The sequence below is a fragment of the Bos taurus genome, chromosome 1 (genome assembly GCF_002263795.3).
Source record: "Bos taurus isolate L1 Dominette 01449 registration number 42190680 breed Hereford chromosome 1, ARS-UCD2.0, whole genome shotgun sequence".
NCBI lineage: Eukaryota > Metazoa > Chordata > Mammalia > Artiodactyla > Bovidae > Bos > Bos taurus.
Genome location: NC_037328.1, coordinates 10,485,628 through 10,513,014, shown reverse-complemented (window position 1 = coordinate 10,513,014; position 27,387 = coordinate 10,485,628). Strand labels below are relative to the sequence as shown.

Below are 27,387 nucleotides of genomic sequence, written 5' to 3'. Positions count from 1 at the left end.
AGGTGTTCCCCTGTTTGAAATTTCATACTTCTGGAACATGTAATGGAATAAGAACTAAAAAATTCTCTCTGCCCAATAGATACTATTTGAAAAGTTTTGCTAAGAAATCCCTGTGAAAGAAGGTATATATATAATCCATTGTGCCAGTTTATTGACAGAGAAAATCTTGTTTCTTTGAATTATCAAAGGAAGTAACATTAAGATTAATGTGCTTCTTAATTTTGACAAATGCTTTGTATTTAACTTTCTAAACCTCAAACTGTGTTAACTCTTAAGCAAAATTACATTTCATGACCTGAGTGTTTCTCTATCTTTGCCTTTCACATTTAATGCACTCTGAAATTTAATGCACTAAAATGAATAACCGACGAGGACCTTTTGGGTCCCTTTCAAACCTCCATTTATAGAGGCCCCATCGAAATTTCTCTGTCCACTGAGTGAACTGCGATTTCCGTAATTCCATCACCTGTTTTCTTTGAAGGTGGGCATTTGAGGCCACTGTCTCAAGGACACTAACTGGATACTGTGCTTTCATTCCAGAACCAACAAAATACTTCTTGGTGAGAAAGCATTAAAAAAAAAATTCATATAGAAAGTCACCCTTTAGGAATGTGAGAGAGATTACATATGTACCAGACTACTGTTGTTCCCTCTTGGGCTTCTTACCTTCGTTTTCCGTGTTGGCGGGCACAGAGTCAACCCCGAAAGGATGCCAGGGCTGGAGGTCGTCCAGGCTGAACTCGCCATTCACGGGAAGAAGCTCCACGGTGGTTTTGGTTTCGGTCAAAGATGGCATGAGAGCATCATTGCCGTAGCTGATCCTCGGTTCACTGATTATGTTGGCCAAGACATCGTCCGAGTAGTTCTGTTCTTTCTGCAGCAGCTCATCTAAACCAAACAAAAGCCATGTCTTGGGTGAGTAACAGCAACAATTACAACAGAAGCAGTGGCAGCAGCTACCGCTTGCTGTCTGCTAGGCACAGCTGCAGGGCACGATTTTATTTACGATGTGGGTACTGTTATCACCTCCATCCTATAGACAGGAGAACTGAGGCACACGGTAGATAAGCCACTTATACAGAATCACAGCTAGCAATGCCCAAGGTGGGATTTGAGCCCTGGGAGGATGGCTTAGACCAAGGTGGATGCTCTGACCAGGTGCACCACTTCCCCTAGTGAGAAACCTGGAAGGGTCCTTCCCTCCAGACACAGGTAGATTCTCCTAGTTGACAGGGATCATAGAGGAATGGATAGGATGCTTCGGTGGGGTGTTTGCAGTGCACTGGGCTTAGTAAGCCAGATATAGTTTCTTTCAAGCTGAAGGACATATCTGGTGAATTTCTAGTCTTTCCATGAACATGTTTAAGAACAAGAAAAGCGTAAGTAACAGGCTGCCTGCTTGTTCCACTCCTGAACAGTTCTCATTGTTTTGCCTTGAAAACAATCCGTCTTCCTCAAATGCTCCCAGGGGCTGCATGATACGTGTTCTGAGGCAACAAAGCAACAAGCCCCTAGCCCTGCCGGGTGTGGCCTTGCAGACATGAAGCTCTGTGCCAGCCTTCTCTTCTGTGGGGTACACAGCCCCGCCTGCCAACATTCCTCATGGGCTCTCAACCCAAATATCCCGTCTTTCTCCTCTGCTGCATCTCCTTTCAAAACATACCATCAGACAGTAAAGAACCCGCCTGCCAATGCAGGAGCATTAGGTTCGATCCTTGGGTTGGGAAGATCCCCTGGAGGAGAGCATGGCAACCCACTCCAATATTCTTGCCTGGAGAATCCCATGGACAGAGGAGCCCAGCGGGCTACTGTCCATAGGGTCACAAGGAGGTTGGACATGGCTGAGCGACAATAACAACAAGGGAGCTGTCACAGTGGAAAATCTTACATCTGCGCTTCATAAAACACGCACAGCATTTCAGATTGCAGCAAATCATGGTGTTCCTTCATTTCTCTTTTATCTCTCATACCGTTGGCAGGAAATTTCCTCCAAATGGCCACTAAAATGTAGAGAGCCCCATGGTGGTTAATTTTCCTGGTTTATTATATTCATTTTCAGAAAATGAAAGAATGAAATATTCAAGAAACATTACATTTTCAGTAGAGTGAAAAGCACTTAGACGTGAAAGACATTTTTGGTACCAAAGTAGAAATCCACTTTTCTATCTCAATGTGACACAGGAGATTTAGAAACAGCCCCCTCTGGTCATCTCACTTGGAACAATGAAGTCAGCGTGGTGTTTACAGGAGGAAAAGAGGGTGGAAATGATGGATTACCGTTTGCGGGAATAGGATTCAATTCTGTGATCATAAAATGTCTAAGACAGCCACCGACTTATTGACATTATTAAGGGCTCGGGTTTTTACCAACTGTTAACACAATTCATACCAAACAATTTCTCCTATGATAAAAAAAAAAAATCCAGAACTAAATGCAATTATCTCATTGTTCATTCTGAGTGAAACTTTATCTTTGAATTTTATGGTCAGACTGATCACAGAGAAACCACACTTCTACTATGTTGGTGGCCCTGATGGATAATCTTTTTATCTGAGTTAATTTATTATTTTATTACAGCACTTTGATGGCATATATTGGGATTTCAAAGCTTTTAAGCATCTACATTTGCCAACTGCTATATTAAACTAAAAGACTAGGCACATTTCTCTCAAGACTCTTTATTTTCCTAAAAGCTAATTGTTACTGCCCCAAATTACAGCAGTTACCTCTGTAGTCAAATATCTTCTGTAATACCCGAGCTTATGAGCCTTGTGGTTAAAAGTGGAAATATTCAACTAAATTCAGTGATGGTAATATTTAACCTGCAGTTTAAACAACAAAAAGAAGTTTAATTTCAGATATTCAACATGCAATCAAACCCATTGTATGCTGTCCTTTCAAAAATGCTTTGAGGATATATATCAGGCATGTGCGTGCGTGCGTGCTAAGCCACTTCAGTTGTGTCCTAGTCTTTGCGACCCTATGGACTGTAGCCGGCCAGGCTGTTCTGTCTATGGGATTCTCCAGGCATGAATATTGGAGTGGGCTGTCATGCTCTCCTCCAGGGGATCTTCCCGACTCAGGGATCGAATCCCCATCTCTTATGTCTTCTGCATTGGCAGGTGGGTTCTTTACCACCACTGCCACCTGGGAAGACCATATCAGGCATACTTCTAGCAAATAAGAAAAACAGAACATCTCACCACATAGCTGTCATTAAAGATATTTAAAATATGTATTTTTTAAAAAAGCAACATCAAAAGAGATCCCTGGTTGATTTCATCTTCAAATGACTAACATATTTTGTTCTTGGAGAAGCAGTAGACTACGATGATAATTTATTTTGAGAGAAGTGGCCTCATAAAAGTGAAGAAGGAAACAGAACAGGCTCTATCTTGAAAGCAGGACTCCATCTTGGGCCGGACTGTGGACTTTGAGCTATATGCCCAGTATCTATGGAGATGACATACCAACTGGAAAACCAGGCCCCTGGAAGGAAGAGCCCCAGGGCTCTCTGTTGCCTAAAAAAAATACCCTAATTAATAGCCTAATTATCTGTGTAACCGAACAGAATCATACATTCTATAATGCTTACTGGGGTGTGACCACAGGCCTATTGATAATTGTCCACTGTTAACTACCTAGGCTTAAGGCATATGATCATGGTTAACACTGATTGTATCTTTCTTTTTCCTTTGTTCAGACTAGTTTCAGGGAACCATATACATTTAGGGTATATAAGGTTTTCACAAATGCTGGTCGGGGTCCTTGGCTAAGAGGAGACTCTGCCTTGGGCCCGCCGGTGTAATAAACTGCACTCCACTATCTGCATTGCCCTTCTGAGTGAGTGTGTTTCCTGGAACATGTGGCTACAACACAAGGGCTTCTGAATAGGAAAAGGTCCTTTTAATGATTAATCCACTTGCCTCACTCCTCCTAAAAGTTTTACTGCCACATTTAAGGTTTCATGAAAATGAACTTTATAAACATTAAGCCAGTTCTTCTACAAGCTTCAGGTGTAATTACTGAACTACCTTTTCCATCCTTTGAACACATTTGGGGCAGGGAGGGAACCTCCGTCATACAGAGGAGGTCCAACCTCTTGTCTTTCCCCCTGTGAAACACGGCTAGTAAAGGTCTGATTTGGAGACTGGTGAACATGCCTAGGCTTGCTGGTTTTTCTTTCATATAGAATTGAACTTGCATCACTGTTAGCATTTCCCTCCTATTTTCTGGTTCTGGTGGAAACAGACACATTTATCTGCAGCCTCTCCTCCAAATGGAAATTTTTTTTCAACCTTGTCTAACAGGAGAGTCTCATGTGATCATTTCTTACATTTTAATAAATAATTACTTATGTATCTGAAAGCACTGAGGACCACACCTCTGAACAATGCATTTTCCCCCAACCCCACCCTTTGCAACTGCCACAGATGCAGCAGGCATATTTGTAAAAGGGATGTAATTTTTTCCCTATTGAGAAGCTCTACTATAAATCTGCTGTCATCTGTGCTAGGCACTTTGCCCACACCAAGACTATGAGATCAGATTTAATTTTCCAGTCACAGTCCATGCATGTCTGATTCATGGCTTAGCATATAACTACCATGCTGTTCACTATATGGTACTTAACATGACTGGGCTTCCCTCGTGGCTTAGATGGTAAAGCATCCGCCTGCAATGAGAGAGACCTGGGTTCGACCCCTGGGTTGGGAAGATCCCCTGGAGAAGGCAGTGGCAACCCACTCCAGCATTCTTACATGGAAAATCCCATGGACGGAGCAGCCTGGTAGGCTACAGCCCACGGGGTCACAAAGAGTTGGACACGACTAAGCGACTTCACTTTTACTTTCAATGTGACCATGGTCTATGAAACTCCCTAAGCTTTGCGTTCCTCATCTATAAAATTAGGAGGAGTTGGATAGATAGATGGTCTTCATAGTTTCTTCACTTTGAATTCTCTTATCTTGGTATGTGGGCATCCCCCAAGAGCCTGTTGAAATCATAATCTCAGGTTCCAGCCTGAGCTAGGGAAACAGAATCTGCACATTTAACATGGTCCCCAGGCAATTTTTTAAAAAACTGTGAAGTATAGTCCATTTTCAATATTATATAAGTTACAGATGTATAATACGTTGTTGTTCAGTTGCTAAGTCATGTCTGACACTTTGTGACCCCATGGACTGCAGCATGCCAGCCTCCCCGGTCCTTTGCTATCTCCTGGAATTTGCTCAAATTCATGTCCATTTGAGTCGCTGATGCTATCTAACCATCTCATCCTCTGCTGCCCCCTTCTTTTGCCTTCAGTTTTTTCCAGCACCGGTATAGTGTTCAGTTCAGTCGCTCAGTCATGTCTGACTCTTGCAACCCCATGAACTGCAGCACACCAGGCCTCCCTGTCCATCACCAACTCCCAGAGTTCACTCAAACTCACATACATAGAGTCGGTGATGCCATCCAGCCATCTCATCCTCTGTCGTCCCCTTCTCCCCTGCCCCCAATCCTTCCCAGCATCAGAGTCTTTTCCAGTGAGTCAACTCTTCGCATGAGGTGGCCAAAGTATTGGAGTTTCAGCTTTAGCATACAGTGTACAATATAATGATTCCTGATTTTTAAAGGTTACTCCATTTACAGCTACTATAAAATATTGGCTATATTCCCTGTGATGTACAGTATATTCTTGTAGCTTATTTTATACCTAATAGTATGTACCTTTTACTCCCCTACTCCTATATTGCCCCTTCCTTCTTCCCTCTCCCCATGGTAACCACTAGTTTGTTCTTATTTTGAAGTCTGCTTTTTTTTGGGGTAATATTCACTAGTTCGTTGCATTTTCTAAATTCCGCATAGAAGTAACATCATATAGTTTGTCTTTATCTGACTTATTTCACTTAGCATGGTACATCTGATCCCAGGCCAGTCTTAAGCACATTACAGTCTGACCACTGCTATAAGGTGTATCTATACAAAGGCCTCACTGCACAATGGCCTCAGCATCCCCTTCACAGAAGACAGGCCTCAAAACAAAGCAAGGTGTCAAAGGTAAGTATGGCCCAGAAACCATGTCGCAGAAGAAACCTGGCTGCCAACGCACCTTCAAGGCATGTTCATAAACCCAACCCACCCTATTGCCTTCAAGCTACCATCATAAAATTTTTCTGAACCAGAAAACTGCAGGAAAGACTAGTTATGAATTTCTCCCCCCGCCTTTTTCTTTTTTGCCAGACTGTTTGTCAGGCAGGAAATTACATAGGAGCCAGAGCAGGAAAGTGTTCAGGAAACAGGTTTTTATTATTCAGATGCTGAGAAAAAGAATGTACTTAAAAACGCAGAGGGCACCAAAGGACATCCTTCCTTTCTGCGCTCTCCGCTAAGACCGAACGAACTTACCTCTAAGCATGGACTGCCCTGTAGTTCAATGGAGCAGAATTTGTCTAAAATTCGATCTGGGGGAGAACCTTTGTGGTGTCCAGTTGATTGCTGGGCAAGGCTGGGAGGTTAAGATCACTGTGGGGCTCCTGTGCAACTGTGTCCAGCTATAACATCTTTTTTTGTTATCTTTTAAAACTGTTACTTTACTTATAGAGGAAAACAACAGAATGGGAAAGATTAGGGATCTCTTCAAGAAAATCAGAGATACCAAAGGACCATTTCATGTAAAGATGGGCTCGATAAAGGACAGAAATGGTATGGACCTAACAGAAGCAGAAGATATTAAGAAGAGATGGCAAGAATACACAGAAGAACTGTACAAAAAAGATCTTCACGACCAAGATAATCACGATGGTGTGATCACTGACCTAGAGCCAGACATCCTGGAATATGAAGTCAAGTGGGCCTTAGAAAGCATCACTACAAACAAAGCTAGTGGAGGTGATGGAATTCCAGGGGAGCTATTTCAAATCCTGAAAGATGATGCTGTGAAAGTGCTGCACTCAATATGCCAGCAAATTTGGAAACCTCAGTAGTGGCCACAGGACTGGAAAAGGTCAGTTTTCATTCCAATCCCAAAGAAAGGCAATGCCAAAGAATGCTCAAACTACCGCACAATTGCACTCATCTCACATGCTAGTAAAGTAATGCTCAAAATTCTCCAAGCCAGGCTTCAGCAACACGTGAACCGTGAACTTCCTGATGTTCAAGCTGGTTTTAGAAAAGGCAGAGGAACCAGAGATCAAATTGTCAACATCCACTGGATCATGGAAAAAGCAAGAGAGTTCCAGAAAAACATCTATTTCTGCTTTATTGACTATGCCAAAGCCTTTGACTGTGTGGATCACAAGAAACTGTGAAAAATTCTGAAAGAGATGGGAATACCAGACCACCTGACCTGCCGAGAGAAATTTGTATGCAGGTCAGGAAGCAACTGTTAGAACTGGACATGGAACAACAGACTGGTTCCAAACAGGAAAAGGAGTTCGTCAAGGCTGTATATTGTCACCTTGTTTATTTAACTTATATGCAGAGTACATCATGAGACACGCTGGACTGGAAGAAACACAAGCTGGAATCAAGATTGCCGGGAGAAATATCAATAACCTCAGATATGCAGATGACACCACCCTTATGGCAGAAAGTGAAGAGGAACTAAAAAGCCTCTTGATGAAAGTGAAAGTGGAGAGTAAAAAGTTGGCTTAAAGCTCAACATTCAGAAAACTAAGATCATGGCATCCGGTCCCACCACTTCATGGAAAATAGATGGGGAAAGAGTGGAAACAGTGTCAGACTTTATTTTTCTGGGCTCCAAAATCACTACAGATGGTGACTGCAGCCATGAAATTAAAAGACGCTTACTCCTTGGAAGGAAAGTTATGACCAACCTAGATAGCGTATTCAAAAGCAGAGACATTACTTTGCCAACAAAGGTTCATCTAGTCAAGGCTATGGTTTTTCCTGTGGTCATGTATGGATGGGAGAGTTGGACTGTGAAGAAGGCTGAGCGCCAAAGAATTGATGCTTTTGAACTGTGGTGTTGGAGAAGACTCTTGAGAGTCCCTTGGACTGCAAGGAGATCCAACCAGTCCATTCTGAAGGAGATCAGCCCTGGGATTTCTTTGGAAGGAATGATGCTAAAGCTGAAACTCCAGTACTTTGGCCACCTCATGTGAAGAGCTGACTCATTGGAAAAGACTCTGATGCTGGGAGGGATTGGGGGCAGGAGGTGAAGGGGATGACAGAGGATGAGATGGCTGGATGACATCACTGACTCGATGGACGTGAGTCTGAGTGAACTCCGGGAGTTGGTGATGGACAGGGAGGCCTGGCATGCTGCGATTCATGGGGTCAACAAAGAGTCGGACACGACTGAGCGACTGATCTGGTCTGATTTCTTTGGCTGCACCGGGTCTTTTTGCAGTACTTGAGATTCTTTTGTTGGGGCACAGGGACTCTCTAGTTGTGTCACATGGGCTTAATTGTTCCAAGGATCTTAGTTCCCGTGTTGTTTAATTGCTCAGTCATGTCTGACTCTACACGAGACCATAGACTGTAGCCCGCCAGGCTCCTCTGTCCATAGGGACTTTCCAGGCAAGAATCCTGGAGTGGGTTGCTGTGCCTTCCTCCAGGGGAGGGTCCCGATCCAGGGATTGAACCCTCCTCTCTTGCGTCTCCTGCACTGAGGCAGATTCTTTACCATTGAGCCACCGGGGAAGCTTGCTCCCTTCTCTAGGTGAGACCTTACCTGTCATTCCTGTTGTGATGGTCTACCCTCAACAGCAGTTTCTCCTCTCATCCACCTCCCACATTTTTTAGATTTCTCCTCCTCTGGTAGACTGGCATAAATATGAGTGCTGCATGAACAATCATCAGGTTTCACTGATTCTGAGTCAGATTTAAGATAATTTAGACTGCTCTGGATCTTGAGCTCTTTAAATAGTCAATGCTGCCATATGTTCCAACAAGAGGAAAAAATGAGGTATATTATCACAAAGCAATACTGTTACACAAATCTAGTTTTCATTTTGACCTCCCAGCAAACTGGGTCAGTCCTCTTATTTTTAGCTACACTATCAATCCCAAAAAAATCTCTCATGGTCTCAAAATTCAGACTCCACTGTCTGAGTCGGGGTTTATTTTTCTTTAGTGGTTTCTTGGACGTGGATTTTACATGGAGCATGCTTTGTCCACTTGTGGCAACAAAGTGTCCCCAGGGAGATACAGACATAGCTGCACGTCATATGTGAGAACATTCCTTATTGCAAGTGATATTTTCCTGAAGCATCATTCGTTTCGCTTAAGATGGAGGATACAGAAGTCCCTTGTCAAGAGAAATTTCCTTTCGACTGTCAAACAACACAGATCAAAGAACTTAGAATTTACCCACGGCAGTCAGAAATCAAGAGATTTCTGATGTCAGTCAGGTTCCCCGGTTTCTAAACACAGAGTGAAGAGTTCCTTTTCATGTTTACTTGTGGAACTTTTGCCAACGTCCTGATTGTATTTCCAACTACATTAGGAGTCTTGGTCCCGCCTGGCTGGGTAGTTGGGAGTCTAAGTAGCCCTTCGGGGAAAAATATTCTAAAATGTAGCCTAAAAACCAAGTTTACGTATCACAGGAAGAATCTCGTAGTACGCTGTGTTGAGGCTGTGACTCGCATATATAAAGCAATGTCCTTGCTTTGAGGAAATAACCCACGGTGAAAAATTTAGGTGTAAAGGGCCAAGATGTCTGCAAGTTAATTACTTACTTTTTTTTTAAGGTACAAAATTACTAGGTTTTTCTTTTTTCCTAGCTTTAAGAATTTTTAAATTTATTTTTGGCTGTGCTGGGTCTTCACTGTTGGATGGACTTACTGTGGTGGCTTCTCCTGTCGCAGAGCACACGCTCTAGAGCACAGGCTCGTTAGTTGCGGTGCACGGGTTTAGTTGCTCCACAGCATGTGGGGCCTTCCCGGACCAGGGACTGAAGCTGCATCTCCTGCACTGGCAGGCAGATTCTTTACCACTGAGCCACTAGGGAAGCTCTCCTTTCCCATCTTTTTTGCAACTTACTTGTAAAAAAAGAAATTTTATGCAATGTTTTCAGAACTATTCTTTAAGTCTGGAAGTACATTATTATAAAAAGTTCAGCGACTTCCCTGATGGTCCAGTGGCTAAGACTTAAAATGCAGGAGGCCTGGGTTTGATCCCTGGCCAGGGAACTAGATCCCACATGCTGTGACTAAGCGTTCACATGCCACAACTAAAGATCTGGCATGCTACAATGAAGACTGAAGATCCCAAGTACCACAACCCAATAAATAAATATATACATAAACCTTCAGTACTATGGCACTGAAACTGTAGTGCCAGCTTTAGCCTGTACATATGTGGGTGCTTTCTTCTGCTTAATATATATAATGAAGGAATACATATTGATGGTCCAGTGACCACTATACATATAGTGATGGCCCAGTGGTTAGAGATCTGCCTTGCAATGCTGGGGACACCGTTTTGATTCCTGGTCCTGAAGATCTCACATGCTGAGGGGCAACTGAGCCTGTGTGCCATGACTACTGAAGCCCAAGTGCCCTAAAGACTGTGCTCTGCAACAAGCAAGGCCACCACAGTGAGAAGCCCATGCACTGCAACCAGAGAGCAGCCCCCTCTCACCACAACTAGGGAAAGTTCGTGCAGAGCAATGAGACCCAATGCAGCCAAAAGTAAACTCTTAAAAAAAACAAATATATGTATACGTATGTATATGTATATATATAGTGAAAATACATTTATGTACATTAATGTAAGCAGATACAAGCTATATGTCTTCTACAAACTAAGATAAAAATAAATGTGATTTTTATGCCTGCATCCCTTACACACAAGTTAATTATTTCTTGTGGTCTTCAACACAGCAAATAGTTATCTCTTCACATGCTAGGGGAAAAACTGGCTGTCTTAGGCTAGTTGAGAGATGTATGCTTTTATGGCTAAGCTCAAGGAGTTTCAAAGTAATGATGATTATATGGAATTTCTTTCTTTCAAAATTTTATTTAATTGGCTGCGCCAAGTCTTTAGTTGCAGCATGTGAGATCTAGTTCCCTGACCAGGGATCGAACGTGGGCCCCTAAATGAGGAGTGTGGAGTCTTAACCACTGGACTGCCAGGGAAGTCCCCATAATTATATAGAATTTTTCTCTTCAAACCTCCTCCAGCATAAGGTAGAACTTCACTGTGATTCCTCTTTATATAAAAATGTAGTTTGGTAGTAATTAGCTATAGTCAAATTCAGTGCAAGAAATAGAGAAAATAAAAGAAACAATAATTCACTTGCCATCCCACCAAGAGCAATTTTTAAAATAGTTTTTTATTCTTTAGGGAATCAGCTATTTCATCTCATCCCATCATCACTTCATTATTTAATTTTTTATGACTGTGGTCAAGGAGACTGAATTTTTCAGGAATAGGGAAGAAGGCGCCTAGAATTGGAGTTATCAGATTTGAAGACGTAAAGAGATGAAATCACAAGAAATCAATTTCTCTCCAGTTCATTCCACACTATGTATTTCTCAGTTCTCTGGAAGGTTGTTCTGCAGTGGGTCCACTTTATTGTTTGTTTTTACTCCGAAGTCCTCAGCTATATAGTCAATTGGAAACATGAAATAAAACCTGAGGTTTGCTCTATCTGGATCAGTATCACATTTCCTTAAAAAAAAAAACTGCTTAGCTTTTAGTGAGCACAAGAAAGGAGGAGGAAGATTATTTTTACAAAGTACTCAAGTGACAGTTTAACTGCCTGTGAATACATTTTTTATAAATGCACAGTCATTCTGGCAGCTGTATACAGTCTGAGCATATATTTCCCTGAAGCCTTCACTGCAGGTGCTGGGGTGTTCCGGGCACCCACCCATCATGTCCCATTTTCTCCACCTCGGCTCTAGGCTCTGAACCAACTAAGAGCGAGCAGCTGGAGATGAAAACATCACCTTTACTCCTGAGAAAGGCCAGGCCCTTACCAGCCCATGGGAGGCTTTCTTTGGGGACTGAGTCACAAGGGCACAGGCTTGTTATGCTATGTGTAGATTGGATTTCAGCTCCACCTTGTACCCCCAGCTGCACGTGACAAGGGAGGGGGTCTGAATGAAGCCCCTACCACTGTGTCCTATCCAACCTGCACACTGTACCTGTGGTCCTGTCTGATCTGCGTGCCTGCATGCTAAGTGGCTTCAGTCGTGTCTGGCTTTTTATGACCCCACGGACTGTAGCCCACCAGGCTCCTCTGTCCATGGGATTCTCCAAGCAAAGATACTGGAATGGGTTGCCATTTCCCTCTCCAGGGGATCTTCCCCACCCGGGGATCGAACCTGGGTCTTCTGCATTGAAGGCAAATTCTTTACCATCTGTGCCACCAGGGAAGCCCTGTCTGATCTGCACCCTCTCCCAAACTTGTGAGAGGAATCTTTCTTACTTGGGTAAGAGACATCCTAGGGGGATGAAAGGAATCCAAAGGAAAGGGCAGCTGTGCCCTTCTCAACAGCTAGCAGTCATTCTCTGCTATGCAGTAAAGACAGTGCATGCTAATTGATTCATATCTGATAGATGCTTAATTGACTGAAGTCTAAACAGGCATACCTTGCTATATTGCACTTCACAGATACTGCCTTTTTTTTTTTTTTTTTTTAACAGATTGAAGGTTTGTGGCAACCCTGTGTCAAGCAAGTCTTTCGATTCCATTTTCCCAATAGTATTTGGTCACTTTTTGTTTCTGGATCACATTTCAGCAATTGTCACAATATTTCAAAGTTTTTGAAAAATTCTTGGATATTCTTAGATATAATCCAAGTATTATATTTGGATGGTGATCTGTGATCTTTGACAATAGCATTGCAAAAAGATTACAACTTGATAAGGCTCAGATGATGGTTACCATTTTAAGCAAGAAGGTATTTTCTAGGCAGAGTTAAGTACGCTGCATTTTTAGACATAGTGCTATTGCATACAATAGACTACAGCATAAAGTAACTTTTGACATGCACTCCAGAAATCCCCAAATTCACACGACTCACTTGATGGAAATATTCACTTTATTCTGGTGGTTTGGAACTGAGCCCACAATATCCCTTAGGCATGCCTATATTTTGAAGGATGTGAAGGATTGGTTAGCAAGGCTGGCTAGCTCATGGTAGAAAGTAACATTTTCAACATTCCTACATAGGTGACTTCACTTCCAAAGAGCCTACGATTTATGCTGATTAGGATAAGGAGCACAGGCAAGTGTGGATAAGACCAGTACAAATCATAGTGGAGGATGCTCCTGTTCCTGTAGACAAGGTATCATGTTTGTAGACGTTGAAGCTATTTTGAAAGGTTTATTTATACAGATTAAAAAAACCACAGGCCTCTATGCTCTTCTGCACACTGGCCTATTTGTGTTTTAACAGAAAACTCGTTCTGCAGGGAACATTTTTAGGACAGCAATGGTCCTTTATCTCCTGCATTAGAGGACTTTGGGATCCTCTTACAATGCAGGGGAACCAAGCCTGGTGATGGAAAGTGCTTGGCATCTGAAGCTTGGAGATGGGTGGAAAGTGACTGTCTTCAGGGAAGTATTAATAGAGCAGATGAAGTGTGGCTGAAAGGACTCACTTTACAAAAATTAATCTGGAGCCAAGAAAATTAAAATCATTTTATTATTAATTAGTGAGCTCATTAATTTATTTATTCACGCATTCAGCTGTTGAGCAATCCTACCATCTTCCAGGCCAGTGTAGGAAACAACTAAGGCAGTTTTTTATTACTCAAAGCTCAAGGCACCAGAGAAAAGATGGGCAGAAAAGTAATTCGTATACAAATGCTCTGGTAAGGGGTGTGGACAGAGCAAGAAAGAAACAAATTGGGCCCTTGGGGCTGGGATGGTGACATTACAGGTTTGCTAAGGAAGAGCGACTACAGTCCTAGTGGACACAAGTCCATGGACCAAGGTACAGAGGAAGGGGTGCCTCTGCCTGTGGGGACTCTTCTGGTTCCTGGAACACAGGGAGATGAAAAGGGAAGTAGCTTAGACAGGAGCCAAGGACTTGGAATTTGAGGGATATACACAGGGCAAAAGAATACGCTGGCCCGCAGGAAGAATATGCCGTTAGCAAAATACAGACTAAGGGTATTCCATGCGTTGAGTGAGTGGCCTGCAGTTGGTTTTTAGGTAAATTATAAAGAAAAGGACAGAGGGGGAAACTGGGGATTATAAAATCCTAAAAAGACATGTTGACATTCAAAAATGGGTGAGATAGTGGGCAAGAATGCACACAAGTGATAAAACCAGAAAGACACTACCGGACGTGATACAAAGAACAAGAAGAGCTACTTTGCAGGTGGTGGGAGGTGAGGAAGGGGAATTGTGACCAGGAAAGGAAAAAGGTGCTGTCAGGAGGCTGCTTAATATTTGCATTCTTGACTTGAGTTGTGTCCATCAAAAGAGCACAGACTGGGGGCAGAAAGACAGGTTCTATTTAGACGTGTGGAGTCTGTGATATTCCATATCACGGTGGAGAGGGTTGGAGCCCCTGGAACTATGGTCTGGAGAACGCATGTAAATGCTGCAACAGCCCACAGGGAAGCACGGGAAAGAAAATGGGAGGTTTCCCATCTTCCCAGGTATTTTGGGAAAAAAGTTCACATCAGATTCCCCCAAAGGGATTTATCATGTATTGAATTCTGCTAGATAATGAACAGTCTCATCTGCAGTGAAGTGTCATCACATGCTTAGTGAAAATTCTTTAGAGAATTTTGCCATGGTTAAAAATAACATCAGATGGTGGTTACTGTTAAGAACTACAAAATAAAGAGTTGTAGGTCTTTCCCCTCACCCCGCTCTTAAGTCAAATCATTTCAGTATGAGCACCTATGAGATGATTAAAAAAAAAAAAGCAACCTTATGCAAAGAATGAGCGAGAAGATTGTGTAGGAGATAAAAATAAAGTGGAGCTCTAACCCTTTTGTAATTTACCTTTGAATATGCTCTCCCTTTGGACAATGATGAAGGGTAAAATGGGGCTGTAATCCCTGAGGCCAGCTGTCCTTTGTCACCTGTGAACCAGAGCTGTGTTCCACTGAACATGTTGGAAAATTACCCCAGATAACCATGTCCTCACCATCCTATGCGTGAGACAACTGTTTCCATGATAATGCTGCCTGCTGCCTCTTAAGGGAGATCTTGCCCTAGTCTTTCCTTCCAAACTGTTTCTAATCTCCACACTTTCCAATCTTGGCATTAGATCTCATCCAAGCCCCTGACGCTTTTCCTGCTGAAAATTTACATAGAATTCTAGCAATGTTTTTTCTTCAAAAAAGCTGCTTAAATGTGATAGTTTCCTCTACCCTGCTCTGAAATAAAAAATAAAAAACTCAGAAATAAAAACAAAAAACAGACTTCATCTTAGATTATGATATACTGTATAAAGAGTTACCAGTTTGGTCTCAGATTTCTATTCTCTCTCCCTTTTACACAATCAAACTAAAAATATAACTAGCTTTCTCTGAATATACAGTATTAAAACATGACCATCTTCAATAAAATATAATTAACCTCAAAATTTAAAGCCCTCGACACTAATTACCAAAGGTCTCCAACAGCTTATTGTGTGTGCGTTTGTGATATAAGCAGTCTTTATTTGAATAAACTTTAAGTTTCAACAACAAATTAAAAAATGACTCATATTACAGTGCATTTATACATGTCTTTTCATCTTCCAAGTGTGGTAAACATTAATTAACCCTGGCTAATTAAAACAGTCATAGTTTACAAATTTACTTATTAATCAGCCTCAAGCAAATGCAAAGCATTTTTAAAAGTCTTTCACAATTTGAACCAATTATATATGGAAATTATTTTTTTTTAATGAAGAGGTCATAAATTAAAAAAAAGAGGTCATCAAAAAACATGCATGCAGTCCTTTGACTTAAATTTGATCATGTTTTAGAAAGAAACTTGGACAATGTTTTGGGATTGTAGAAGTCAAAGGAAATTAAAGATAAAACTGCCTGAGACTTCCCTGGCGGTCAAGTCGTTAAGACTCCATGCTTCTACTGCAAGGGGGCCTGGGTTCAATCCCTGGTCAGGGAACCAAGATCCTGCATGCCTTGCGGTATGCACCTCAAACAAACCAACAAAAGCAACTGCCTGGAATGGGCTGAATTATGTCCTGCCCCCGAAATAATACTGACATTGTAACATCCAGTGCCTATGAATATAACCTTATTTGGAAATGGGATCTTCACAGATGGAATCAAGTAAAGATCCGATCATACTGGAGTAAGGCTCTCAATCCAATATGGCATCGAGAGGACACCATGGGAGTCAGGTGGGTTCTTGGTCGTATGGAGAAGACACAGAGATAAAGGGGAGACGCCGTGTGAAGACAGGCAGAGGCTGGAGTGGTGTATCTACAAGCCAAAGGACTGTTGGGGATGGTAGCTAACAGTAAGAACAAGGAAAAGGAACAAAACAGATACTCCTTTAAGGCCCTCAGAGGGAACATGGCCCCAGGGACACTTAAAAATTTTTTTTTTTAATTTAATAATTTTTTTGACTCTGCTGGGTTTTCATTGCTGCAAGGGCTTTTCTCTAGTTGTGGCAAGTGGGGGCTACTCTCCAGCTGTGGTGTGCAGACTTCCTGTTTTGGTGGCTTCTCTTGTTGCGGACCGTGGGCTCTAGGGTACCCAGGCTCCAGTAGCTGTGGCACATGGGCTCAGGACTTGCGGCTCCCAGGCTCCGGAGCACAGGCTTGGTAGTTGTGGCACATGGGCTTGGTTGCTCCATGGCACGTGGGATCCTCTCGGATCGGGGATCGAACCTGTGTCTTCTGCATTGGCAGGTGGATTCTTTACCATTGAGCCACCAGGGAAGCCCCTGTAGACACTTTCATTTCAGACTTTAGCTTCCGGAATGGTGAAAGAATAAATTTCTGTTGTTTTTAGGCCATCCAGTTTACGGTCATTTGTTTTGGTGGTTCTAGGAAACTATAACACTATCTCAGTAAGTGAATACTGGGGCTTCCCCAGTGGCTCAGTGGTAAGGTTTCCACCTGCAATGCAGGAGCTGCAGCAGACACGAGTTTGATCCCTGGATCAGGAAGATCCCCTGGAGGAGGATACGGCAACCCACTCCAGTATTCTTGCCTGGAGAATTCTATGGACAGAGGAGCCTTGCAGGCTATAGTCCATGGGGTTGCAAAAGAGTCAGGCACGACTGAGCGACTGAGCACACACGGAGAAATTAGTAAAAGAGACAACATTTAAAAATCCATCCAATCAGGGACTTCCCTGGTGGTCCAATGGTTAAGAATCTGCCTGTCATCTCAGGGGTCATGAGTTCTTATCCCTGGTCTGGGACTAAGATCCCACAGGCCACAAAGCAACTAAACCTGCAGGCCACCGCTAGAGAGAAGCCCTCGAGCCACAAAAAAGGATCCTGAGTCACAACCAGGACCTGATGCAGCCAAATAACCAAATGTTAAAAATTCATCAAATCCTTCTAGGTCAAGGGTAGGCTTTTGATACACCCAAGTGGTTTTATATTTGAAGTTCACAGAGAGAGTGGAAGACTGCTGATGAGAAAACTGATCGCAATGACTTTGGGTAGGAAAGAGGGAAAACTTTTTAATGGCTTCCTTCGATTTTCTGAGGATGTAAGAACCCACATGCACTAAAGAAATGACGGATGAGGCATACTGAGCATGGAGTACACTGGATCTATCCCAAAGCATGGTGTAGTCAACCGTTACGGAATAGATTGTGTTTCCCCCAAATTCATATGTTAAAGCCCTCACGCTTAATGTGCCTCTATGTGGAGAAAGGAGCTCTAAGGAGGGAATTAAGGTAAAATGAGGTCATAGGGAGCCCTACGGGAACAGGCCTGGAAGAGAAAGAGACACCAGAGATCTCTCTCTCACTCACATACAGCGAGAAGGCAGCCATCTGCAAACTAAGGAGCGAGGCCTCAGGGGAAATCAAACTTGCCAAAGCTTTGATCTTGGACTGCTAGCCTCCAGAACTGTGAGAAAGAATTCTGTTGTTTAAGCTACCCAGTCTACAGTATTTTATCATGGCAGCCTGAGTGGAGTAGACACCCACCGAGTCATATCCAGATCAAAGGAAGATCAAAGGTCAGAACAGCTTTCTCTAAGGGATTTTATTGCTTTCTTCCTTCTGTTTTTTTTTTTTTTTTGGAAGGGTGATAGCTGAAGATGAGAAAAGGAGGGTAAACTGCCAGTGGGTCACCAAGAATGCGCACTGAATTTCAGGTCCTGCCCCTCTCATAAAAATGACAAGGAAGTGATCTCTGGCAAATGTGAGGCAGTCCAAGGTTGGAGAGAATATGTGACCTTCGGGGCTTTTCATTTTCTTTACTTTTTCTGGCCATTTGCCAAGAAAGTTCTAAAGTATTCTCCTTGACTACCTGACTTCACTCTAGGTGAAGGGAAAAACCCAAATGACCATATCCTCTGTGTCTAAGACATTTGCAGTTATGCCATCTATTCACTCTGGGAGAAAAAAACAGATGGTGCATGATTTCTATGCCAAGTCTCCACAGGAGATTCTTTAAGAAGCAAAAAATATAATTTGCATTCCCTGGTGGCTTAGACGGTAAAGAATCTGCCTGCAATGCAGGAGATCAGAGTTTGACCCTGAGGAAGACCCCTTGGAGAAGGGAACGGCAACCCACTCCAGTATTCTTGACTGGAGAATTCTATGGACAGAAAAGCCTGGTGGGCTACAGTCCATGGGTCGACGACTGAGTGACTAACGCTTTTACTACTACTTTCATGATCCAAAAAAATACATACACGGTTGATTAACAGAGCGAGATGCTCTTGGGTCTCATATCTAGAGTTGGTACCCAGTGTTCCTTGTCTCGGTAATTTTTTGCCCATTCTCTAAGAAGACACACACTTCCTGCGCTAGTGTTAGATTCTCTGACAATCCTCCGAAATTAGGCTTTACTATTTGTCACTTAAACTGCTGAGTAAAATGTATCAATAATATAGAAAGTGGGACGACCCAGAGGGATGGTATGGGGAGGGAGGAGGGTTCAGGATGGGGAATAAATTTAAAAAAAAAAAAAAAAGAAAGTGAAAAATCTAAAGAGGGAAGAAAAGATTCTGGTAGGTAGAATAGTAAATTCACGGTTTCTGAAAGATCAAATAAAAGAGGAAATGGGGAAAATATTGAAAGCGACAGCATTTTCTGACTGGAGCCTGCCCTATGCTTGTTCATGTCTTTCAGATATAGTTAATCAAAGTTAATAAGCCATTTATGCCAATCCCTTTTCACAGCTAATAAGAAGTTTAACGTGGAGAAAGAAAACATAGCCATCAATCCTGTCACACCTAAACAAATTCTCAATGAATTTGAACTTCAAGGTTAATAATGCTTCACTTTAATATTTTACACAATCACTGCTTTGGAAATAAGCACCACTAGAAATCCACATGGTAAATTTACCAGGACATATTAATTTTCCATGACAACAATCGCCATTCTTCTGTGTTCAAGACCAACATAAATATAACTTAAACCTTTAAGAATTCCTTGTATTTTTGCTGTTTCATATAAGCATGCATTTTTAAACTTTTGAATATTTAAGGATCACCTGAGGAGGTAAGGGGCTTCCCAGGTGGTGTTAGTAGTAAAGAACCTGCCTGCCAATGCAGGAGACACAAGAGAAGACCCAGGGCTTTGATCCCTGGGTTGGGAAGATCCCCTGGAGGAGGGCATGGCAACGCACTCCAGTATTTTTACCTGGAGAATCCCATGGACAGAGGAGCCTGGGGGGCTACAAGGGTCGCAAAGAGTTGCACACGACTGAAGCAACTTAATTTCTCTTCTCATACCTAAAAGGAGGAACCTCAGGTATAAGTAAACTTCTCCATCAAGAAGGAAAGAAAGCACTGAAGTGTTGAGAAATTGGTTTTCTGACAAAAGGAAGGCAAGAAAAATAAAGCAGACATTTAGCCCATAAATAGCCTATAAACTTGGAATATCTCCCAGCAGGGCCTGAATATTGGGTTAAAAAGGAACTCTTCCCAGACCCCACACTTTTCCTGAAACAGCTTTTTTTTTTTTTTTTTCTTTTTCTGTTTTCTTCATGATAACTGCCATTGCCAAAAACAGTTTGGAAAATGTTCAGATTGATTCTCAGCAGTAAGTGTTAGTCGCTCAGCTGTGTCTGACTTTTTGTGACCCCATGGACTGTACCCTGCCAGGCTCCTCTGTCCATGAAATTCTCCAGGTAAGACTGGAGTGGGTTGCCATGCCCTCCTCCAGGGAATCTTCCTGACCCAGGGATGGAACCCAGGTCTCCTGCGTTGCAGGCAGATTCTTTACCACCTGAGCCACCAGGGAACTGAGGGGGCAACTCCTGTAATTATTACTATTATCCTCAAAACACTAAAATTTGGTGGGTCTGCTTCAAGAATTCATTCTCAGTATTAAAAAAAAAAAATTGCAAAGAACTTGTTTTGACAGACAGCAACCACCTTAAAAAAATAGGATGAGGCCAGCAACAGTGCATTAGGAAGTATTTCCTTTCTTTTTTATAGAATAACAAAGAAATTGAGAGCTCTAGGGTTATAGGAGACTATTAAATTTTGCAAGGAAAAACAGAGATGGCCTAACAGTTCACTGCTCATTTAGACTTGGAACTTAAACCATTTCCACCTAAGTCTCTTGAAACGTTTTCCAGCCGACATCACATATGGCAATTTCCCCATAATTTTAGGGGCACTGAACTCCAAAATGAGAGAAATATAAACTGAAGAGGAGTCTTGAGAAGGGGAACCCAGCTCTGCTGCATGTCATTTGTCCTTCATAGTTGCTTTAAAGGCTGTGTGTGTGCTGTGTTAAGTATCTGACTCTTTGTGACCCTGTGGACTGCAGCTGTCCAGGCTCCTCTGTCCATGGGGATTCTCCAGGCAAGAATACTGGAGTGGGATGCCACACCCTCCTCCAGGGTGGGTCTTCCTCAGTGGCTCAGACAGTAAACAATCTGCCTGCAATGCAGGAGACCTGGGTTCAATCCCTGGGTCGGAAAGATCCCCTGAAGAAGTAAATGGCAACCCACTCCAGTATTCTTACCTGGAGAATTCCATGGACAGAGGAGCCTGGCAGGCTACTGTCTGTGGGGTTGCAAAGAGTAGGACATGACTGAGCGACTAAGACTTTTGACTTTCCTCCAGGGGACGTTCCCGACACAGGGATTGAACCCACATCTCTTACGTCTCCTGCGTTGGCAGGCGGGTTCTTTACCACTAGCGCCACTGTTTTAAAGGCAGTGATGCTTATTTATAAAACTAGTACTGAGGGGTTTCAAGCCCTCTCCACAGGCGGGCCAGGGTAGCCGGAGGAAGGAATACGGCGAGTATGAGCAAACTCCTCCAGGAGATGGTGAAAGACAGGGAAGGCTGGTGTGTTGTAGTCCATGGGGTCAAAATGAGTCAGACACGACCTAGTGACTGAACAACGGCAACAGTGTCAAATTAGAGAAGACTGTACATTTTAATCAGGGAGAGGCAAGTGGCTCCAAAAGAAGGTTACACTCATCTACTGATCAGGAGCTTAGGAAGTTTCTTTTCACTTAGCTTGCTATGACAGGGTATGGCAGATTTTAAAAATTATCAATTTGATAATTTAAAAAGTTATGTTTTGACTTTTAGTATCTGTGAGAAGGTGTACATCTTTTCATCTAGGACTACTTAGCAACTATGTATCTTTTTCTGGGAAGTGGAGCTGCTGTTGACTAATCAAATATATTTTTTCAATTAGGTTTATGTCAAACACTTTTTGTGATGTATAGTTTTCATCATGTGGATTTAGGACATAACAGTATGGGTAAATCGAAATGGCTTATAGGTGGGCTAGGATAGATCCTCACCTATTTCTTAATTTTTCATAAACTGAATACATTCTAAATCAGTAATTCTTAAAATTCTGCATGCATCAGAGTCACCTAGACAGCTTGTTAAAAGCCACATTGCTAGTTTCTCAGCCCAGCATTGGTGAATCAGGAGGTCAGGGGTGGGACCAGAGAATGTGAATCCAGTAAGTTTCCAAGGGATGCTGTGGTTTTCAAGAGCCACGATGCTTCCAACTGAAGACAGGTATTTGTAATACCTACTTGTACCCAGTGATTTGTTTCAAGAGAAATGAATGCAGAAGAAATCTGATTCACACCCTTCAAAGAGCTTATAATTAGCACGTGGCAATTAGTTGACATGTACACGGCAAAGGGGGCTTTTCAGGTAGTGTAGTGGTGAAGAACCGCCTGCCAGTGTAGGAGACCTTGGTTTGATCCCTGGGTCAGGAAGATCCCATGGATAAGGGAATGGCTACCCACTCCAGTATTCTTACCTGGAGAATTCCACGGACAGAGGAGCCTGGCAGGCTACAGTCCATGGAGTCTCAAAGAGGCAGACACAACTGAGCGACTGAGCATGGACACACACACGCATCAAGGCAACAGCAGACACACGTCTAAACCAAATGACCAGTGGACAGATGCTTTGTGCTAATTAAAGTTTTAAGGGAGAGGTAACAAGAGAGTTGGGGTTTTGGAAGCTCAGAAAGATCTCCAAAGGCCAAGATTGGGCAGATGGAACAGCATATTTAAACATATCCAGGGCTGGGTACAAAAGGTCAGCCTTCCTAGAGGCTCATGAAGATGAATAAAGGGGTTAACTATTTACATTTACTTCACTTGTCCAAGTTTATTGTGAGGATCAAATGAGTCTCAAAAAACAGAAAAGAAGAAAGAGAAATAAAGGAAAGCCAGTCTTCAAAAGACACCAGAGTAATAATACAAATTTAGGGAAAAAAATCTGCAAAATCTTTCATTAAATTCTTTTTTCTTTCCTCTTCTATTCTTTTTTCTATATATATTTGAGTGGCAATAAATAAACTGTGTCTTTGCAGTCATGAAAATGATTCTCTCCTCTGGCTTAGGAGATGACTTAATGATGTGCATGATGTGAAGGGCTCCAGCCACTGACATTCGCAGAGCTAAACACTAAGTCAGATCCCTCACAAACGGTTAAGACCTAGCTGAGTATTATTATCTTGTGTTTTCAGAGAAATGTGTGCTTGTTCTGCGCAGAGTAAGCGAATGGCAATTATACAGAAGAAGGCACGTTTGTTGTCAGTTTTCATGCGTTCGCATATGATTTCTAAGCCAATGCAGAATAAAAATGTACAAAAAATCCTGCAAACGCACAATGCGGCTGACACTAATGTCCTTTATGAATACGTTCACATTGACTTAAGTGTCCAAGGGTGTTGAGTCTTTGAGCTTGGGAAGCATTTATCACTGAGTAACATATGCTAAAAGAGGGCCATTTCTTGTACCCATAATATTTTCAAAGAACAGGTCCTGAAGCTGAATAAACAGCTTCCAAAATCCATTTTGGTTTAACTTGGCCTCAGCAAGGAGGCAGAACAAATACTACTGGATACACAGACACCAGAATAGATTCGGTCTCTAGTCTTATTAACCAGATGCATGACCTTGGGCAGATTATACTCTCTTTGAGCCAGTGAAATGATGGAGCTGAGCCGGTTGAAGACTAGGTTCCTTTCTCCTCTAATTATCTTCAATAAGTGATGAAGGAAGTAAGGAATGGCTGCCAGATGATGCTACCTAATGCCAAGAGACATGCGATCAACATCCCTCAGCTTAATGAGAGAAGCCTCTCCTTCAACTGTGTTTATCCAAAGTCTCCCCAAGCAGATTCCAAATTATTCAGGTATGAAAGATTGTGCCATATACCTGGAAAATGTCTGGCAATGTGCATATATCTGGAATATGGGGAGAGTGTAATGAATGCTTATTGAAGATCCAACATCCTTGGATTAATTTTTAGATGCCTTTGCTACTCAAAATGGCAAATGATATAAATGTACATAGAGAGCTACTATTATTGTGAAAAATAAATATAACACAAATCTTACTATTTTAACCATTTTAAGTGGTTAAAAGCGGTTTCAGTGGCTTTAAGTATATTCACAATCATCACCACCTTCCATCTCTAGAACATTTTTATCTTCCCAAACTGAAACTCTGTACTCATTACAGATTAATCCCCCATTCCCTTCTCCCCCTAGGCCCTGACAACTACCGTTTTACGTCGTCTCTATAAATTTACTATTCTAGATGCCTCATATACAATGGATTGAAAACATGGAAGCTTTCACAAATTTGCATGTCATACTTAAGCAGGAGTCATGTTAATCTTTTCTGTATTGTTCCAATTTTAGTATATTTGCTCCCAAAGTAAGCATCATATTATACTTCTGAAGCCCTCTAATACTTCCTTGAAATCATTAAGAGTGGTGACCAAGAATTAAGGCATTATCTAGTGACAGCTCAGTGGCAATGATAAAGTTAGTTTTCTTTTTATTTGACTAAAGCAGTTTGATTAGAAAACTCTAATAATGTAATAGTTATAACTATTACCAATGTGTCATATATAAAAATTTTAGGAAACTGATTTTTGGTATCATGGGAAACATAAACAGCAAGAAGTATAAGCTATCAGGTCATAGTCACGAGATAAAGAAAAAGTTTTAATGTAATAAAGGTCAAAGTATGAATGATTATGTTTTCAAGTCAAGCCCCACCACAATACTTTTCTTATAATGTTAAGTCACATCAAAAAGGCTATTTCGGCAACTTTCCTTTCTATCACATATGCTGACTGTCATTTGAGTGTGCGTGCGTGCATGCTAAGTCGCTTCGGTTCTGTCCAACTCTCTGTGACCCCATGAATTGTAGCCTGGCCACCAGGCTCATCTGTCTGTGGAATTTTCTGGGCAAGAATACTGGAGTGGGTTGCCATGCCCTTCTGCAGGTGATCTTCCCGACGCAGGGACTGAACCCATGTCTTTCATGTCTCCTGCACTGGCAGGCAGATTCTTTACCACTAGTGCCACCTGGGAAGCCCATCATTAGAGAGCAAACCCATTTTAATTATTTCAAGCCTCAGTCATCATCAACAAAATGAAGGCAGGTTTTTCCAAAAGAGTTACTCATTTAGAACTTCAAACAGCAATTTCTCTCTGAATGTCTCCCATCTTTGCCCCAAACCTAGAATGTGAAATTTGGTTTGCTTCTAAATAAAAACAATCTCCTAAATAAAAAGAGTATAAAATGCTAATAAGTATAATCATATTAATATGAAATGTTCCCTGTGGCACTCCCAGATCTCTACTCTTCATGCCTCGGGAAATTCTTTATAACTTGGCAAAGCTTCAGAAGCAACTAGCTACAGCCCCAGCTTCCCCTTCACTCTGCCAGCCTCTGAAAGAGAAGGAATGAATTGTTTGCCAAGGCAGGCTGGCTGGTTCAGCCTCTTGCTTCTGAGAGGTGTGAAACTTGCAGCTGGCCCTTCTTCCTTCTCTCAGATGACAGTGTCTCTGGTCTCTGTTGACCTTAGGAGCAGCTTTATCAAGTTCCATATTTAAGAGGAAGCTGAACACACAATTCCTCTATTTGCTCAAAGGGTATGGGCAGACTCGTCTCAATACCACCCAGACCAAAAACAAAGATACAGAGACATGCGAAAGATAAGACAAATGGTCACTATTTGGTGTTCCACAGAAATAATGAGATTTAACTCATGCTTTTATGAGCACATGTAGTCATAAATATATTTATAAAATTTTTTAAAACATTAAATAGTCCATTTTCAATCCACTGTCTTAGATCAATGGATCTGCAATAGTAGTTGAAATTAAGTAACATCCTGACTTTGGTCTTTTGACCACTTTCTCACCCCAAGTCCAAAAGACTCTGAATAGCATGATGATTCATATGATGTCAGCATTGCTTTGGACTTATGCCTCATAAACAGGAATGGGTTAATAGATCTCCTTTTTTTTTAAAAAAAAGGTTTCTTTTTGAAGTGGACCGTTTTTAAAGTCTTTATTGAATTTGTTACAATATTGTTTCTGCTTTATGTTTTGGTTTTTGCCACAGGAGAGGCACGTGGGATTTTAGCTCCCCGACCAGGGACTGAACCCACATGCCCTGCATTGGAAGGCGAAGTTTTAGCCACTAAGCCACCAGGGAAATTCCCGATCTCCTACTTTTGATGAGACATTATACTTTACTGTTTATTACTGACTTTATAAAGCAGACCATAGCATAGATGGCAGGAGAAGAGTTAAGAAAAAGTAACAGAGCTTGGGCTTCCCTGGTGGCTCAATAGTAAAAGAATCTGCTTGCAATGCAGGAGACAAAGGAGACCCGGGTTCTATCCCTGGGTCACGAAGATCCCTTGGAGGAGGAAATGGCAACCCACTTCAGTATTCTTGCCTGGGATTTTCCAAGAGTCCGACACGACTGAGCACGGCACAGCAATGGGGCTTACTCAGGGAGCACACTGCAAAATTGGTTTCTGAGTTATGAGCAAGAGGCAAATTAACATTCCTTCCAAACTCTTTCTCACATGTAAACACATTCATCTTTTTTCGAGTTAGACTCTGTGGAAATAAATTTCAAAATTAATCTCAATTTGAATGCATCTCTATATTCACAGCAGCAATATCACTACCACTTTTCTTCTCTTTCAAAATATGAACCTTGAAGGCAGCTGGTTGTGAAAGACAAGATAGCCAGACCTTGTTCTCCAGTGTAACATCACTGGTTGTTCCCCAGAATCTATCCCCCTGCCAATAAAAAATCAGACACATCTGCTGCAGGGTTCCCCGCCAGAAACAGTCTAGGAGCCTCTACTGTGGTCTGACTTCACCTCCCAATCATTTTAGTTAAGAATTCTTCTTGAATTTTGATTCAAATTACAGGGCCATGCATAAGAGCTGGTGAGCTCAGGGAACACCCTGGAATTGCACCAGGGATCATCACAGGCAGCCGCAGAGCTCGGGGTGGGAGGCAATGCGTCAGGTTTCATCCACGTGGTTGAGGCACGCGCGCACACACACACGTGCACACGCACACACATCAGAGGATGGCACGGAAACAGACAAAACACACCAATGTGTCCGTGTGTCATAGTCATCATGATTTAAGGAAAAGTTCACATAGAAATTTCCTTGCATCTCAGGCAGGTTTGGGATAAAGGGTATCAGTGTGCTAAATCAATTTTCCTGCTGCTTCTAAAGCTTAACCCTCCTGCATGGGAATACAGAGGAATCATCTCATAATGGATATCTCTTTAGGTAGTGACAGTGTTTTAAAACTTCATTTAAAAAATTACAATAAAAACAGAAGGAAATGAAAAGGAATCAGATTCTTTACTCATGTAGGTTATTACAGAACACTGAGAATCTGAAGTAGAATGAGTATATGTATAACTGAATCATGCTGCCGTACACCTGAAACTAACACAACATTGTAAATCAATTCTATTCCAATGGAAAAAAAGCCAAAAAAATTTATAATAAGAACACTGCCTGAATTG

At 42.0% G+C, this 27,387-nt stretch overlaps 1 protein-coding gene and 1 non-coding gene across 8 annotated transcripts in view; both read right to left on the bottom strand.

Moving 5' to 3' along the window:
- APP (amyloid beta precursor protein) overlaps window positions 1–27,387 on the bottom strand; it is a 312,207-nt gene that overhangs the window by 30,961 nt on the left and 253,859 nt on the right. For all 7 annotated transcript variants that reach the window (XM_005201137.4, XM_005201138.4, XM_005201139.4 and 4 more), the window contains one exon: window positions 667–888. In XM_005201137.4, coding sequence (XP_005201194.1) covers window positions 667–888 — 222 coding nt within the window. The remainder of the gene's footprint in view (window positions 1–666; window positions 889–27,387) is intronic.
- LOC112448277 (U6 spliceosomal RNA) lies at window positions 24,141–24,243 on the bottom strand. The gene has a single exon (XR_003036648.1). It is a non-coding gene; the product is annotated as a U6 spliceosomal RNA (small nuclear RNA).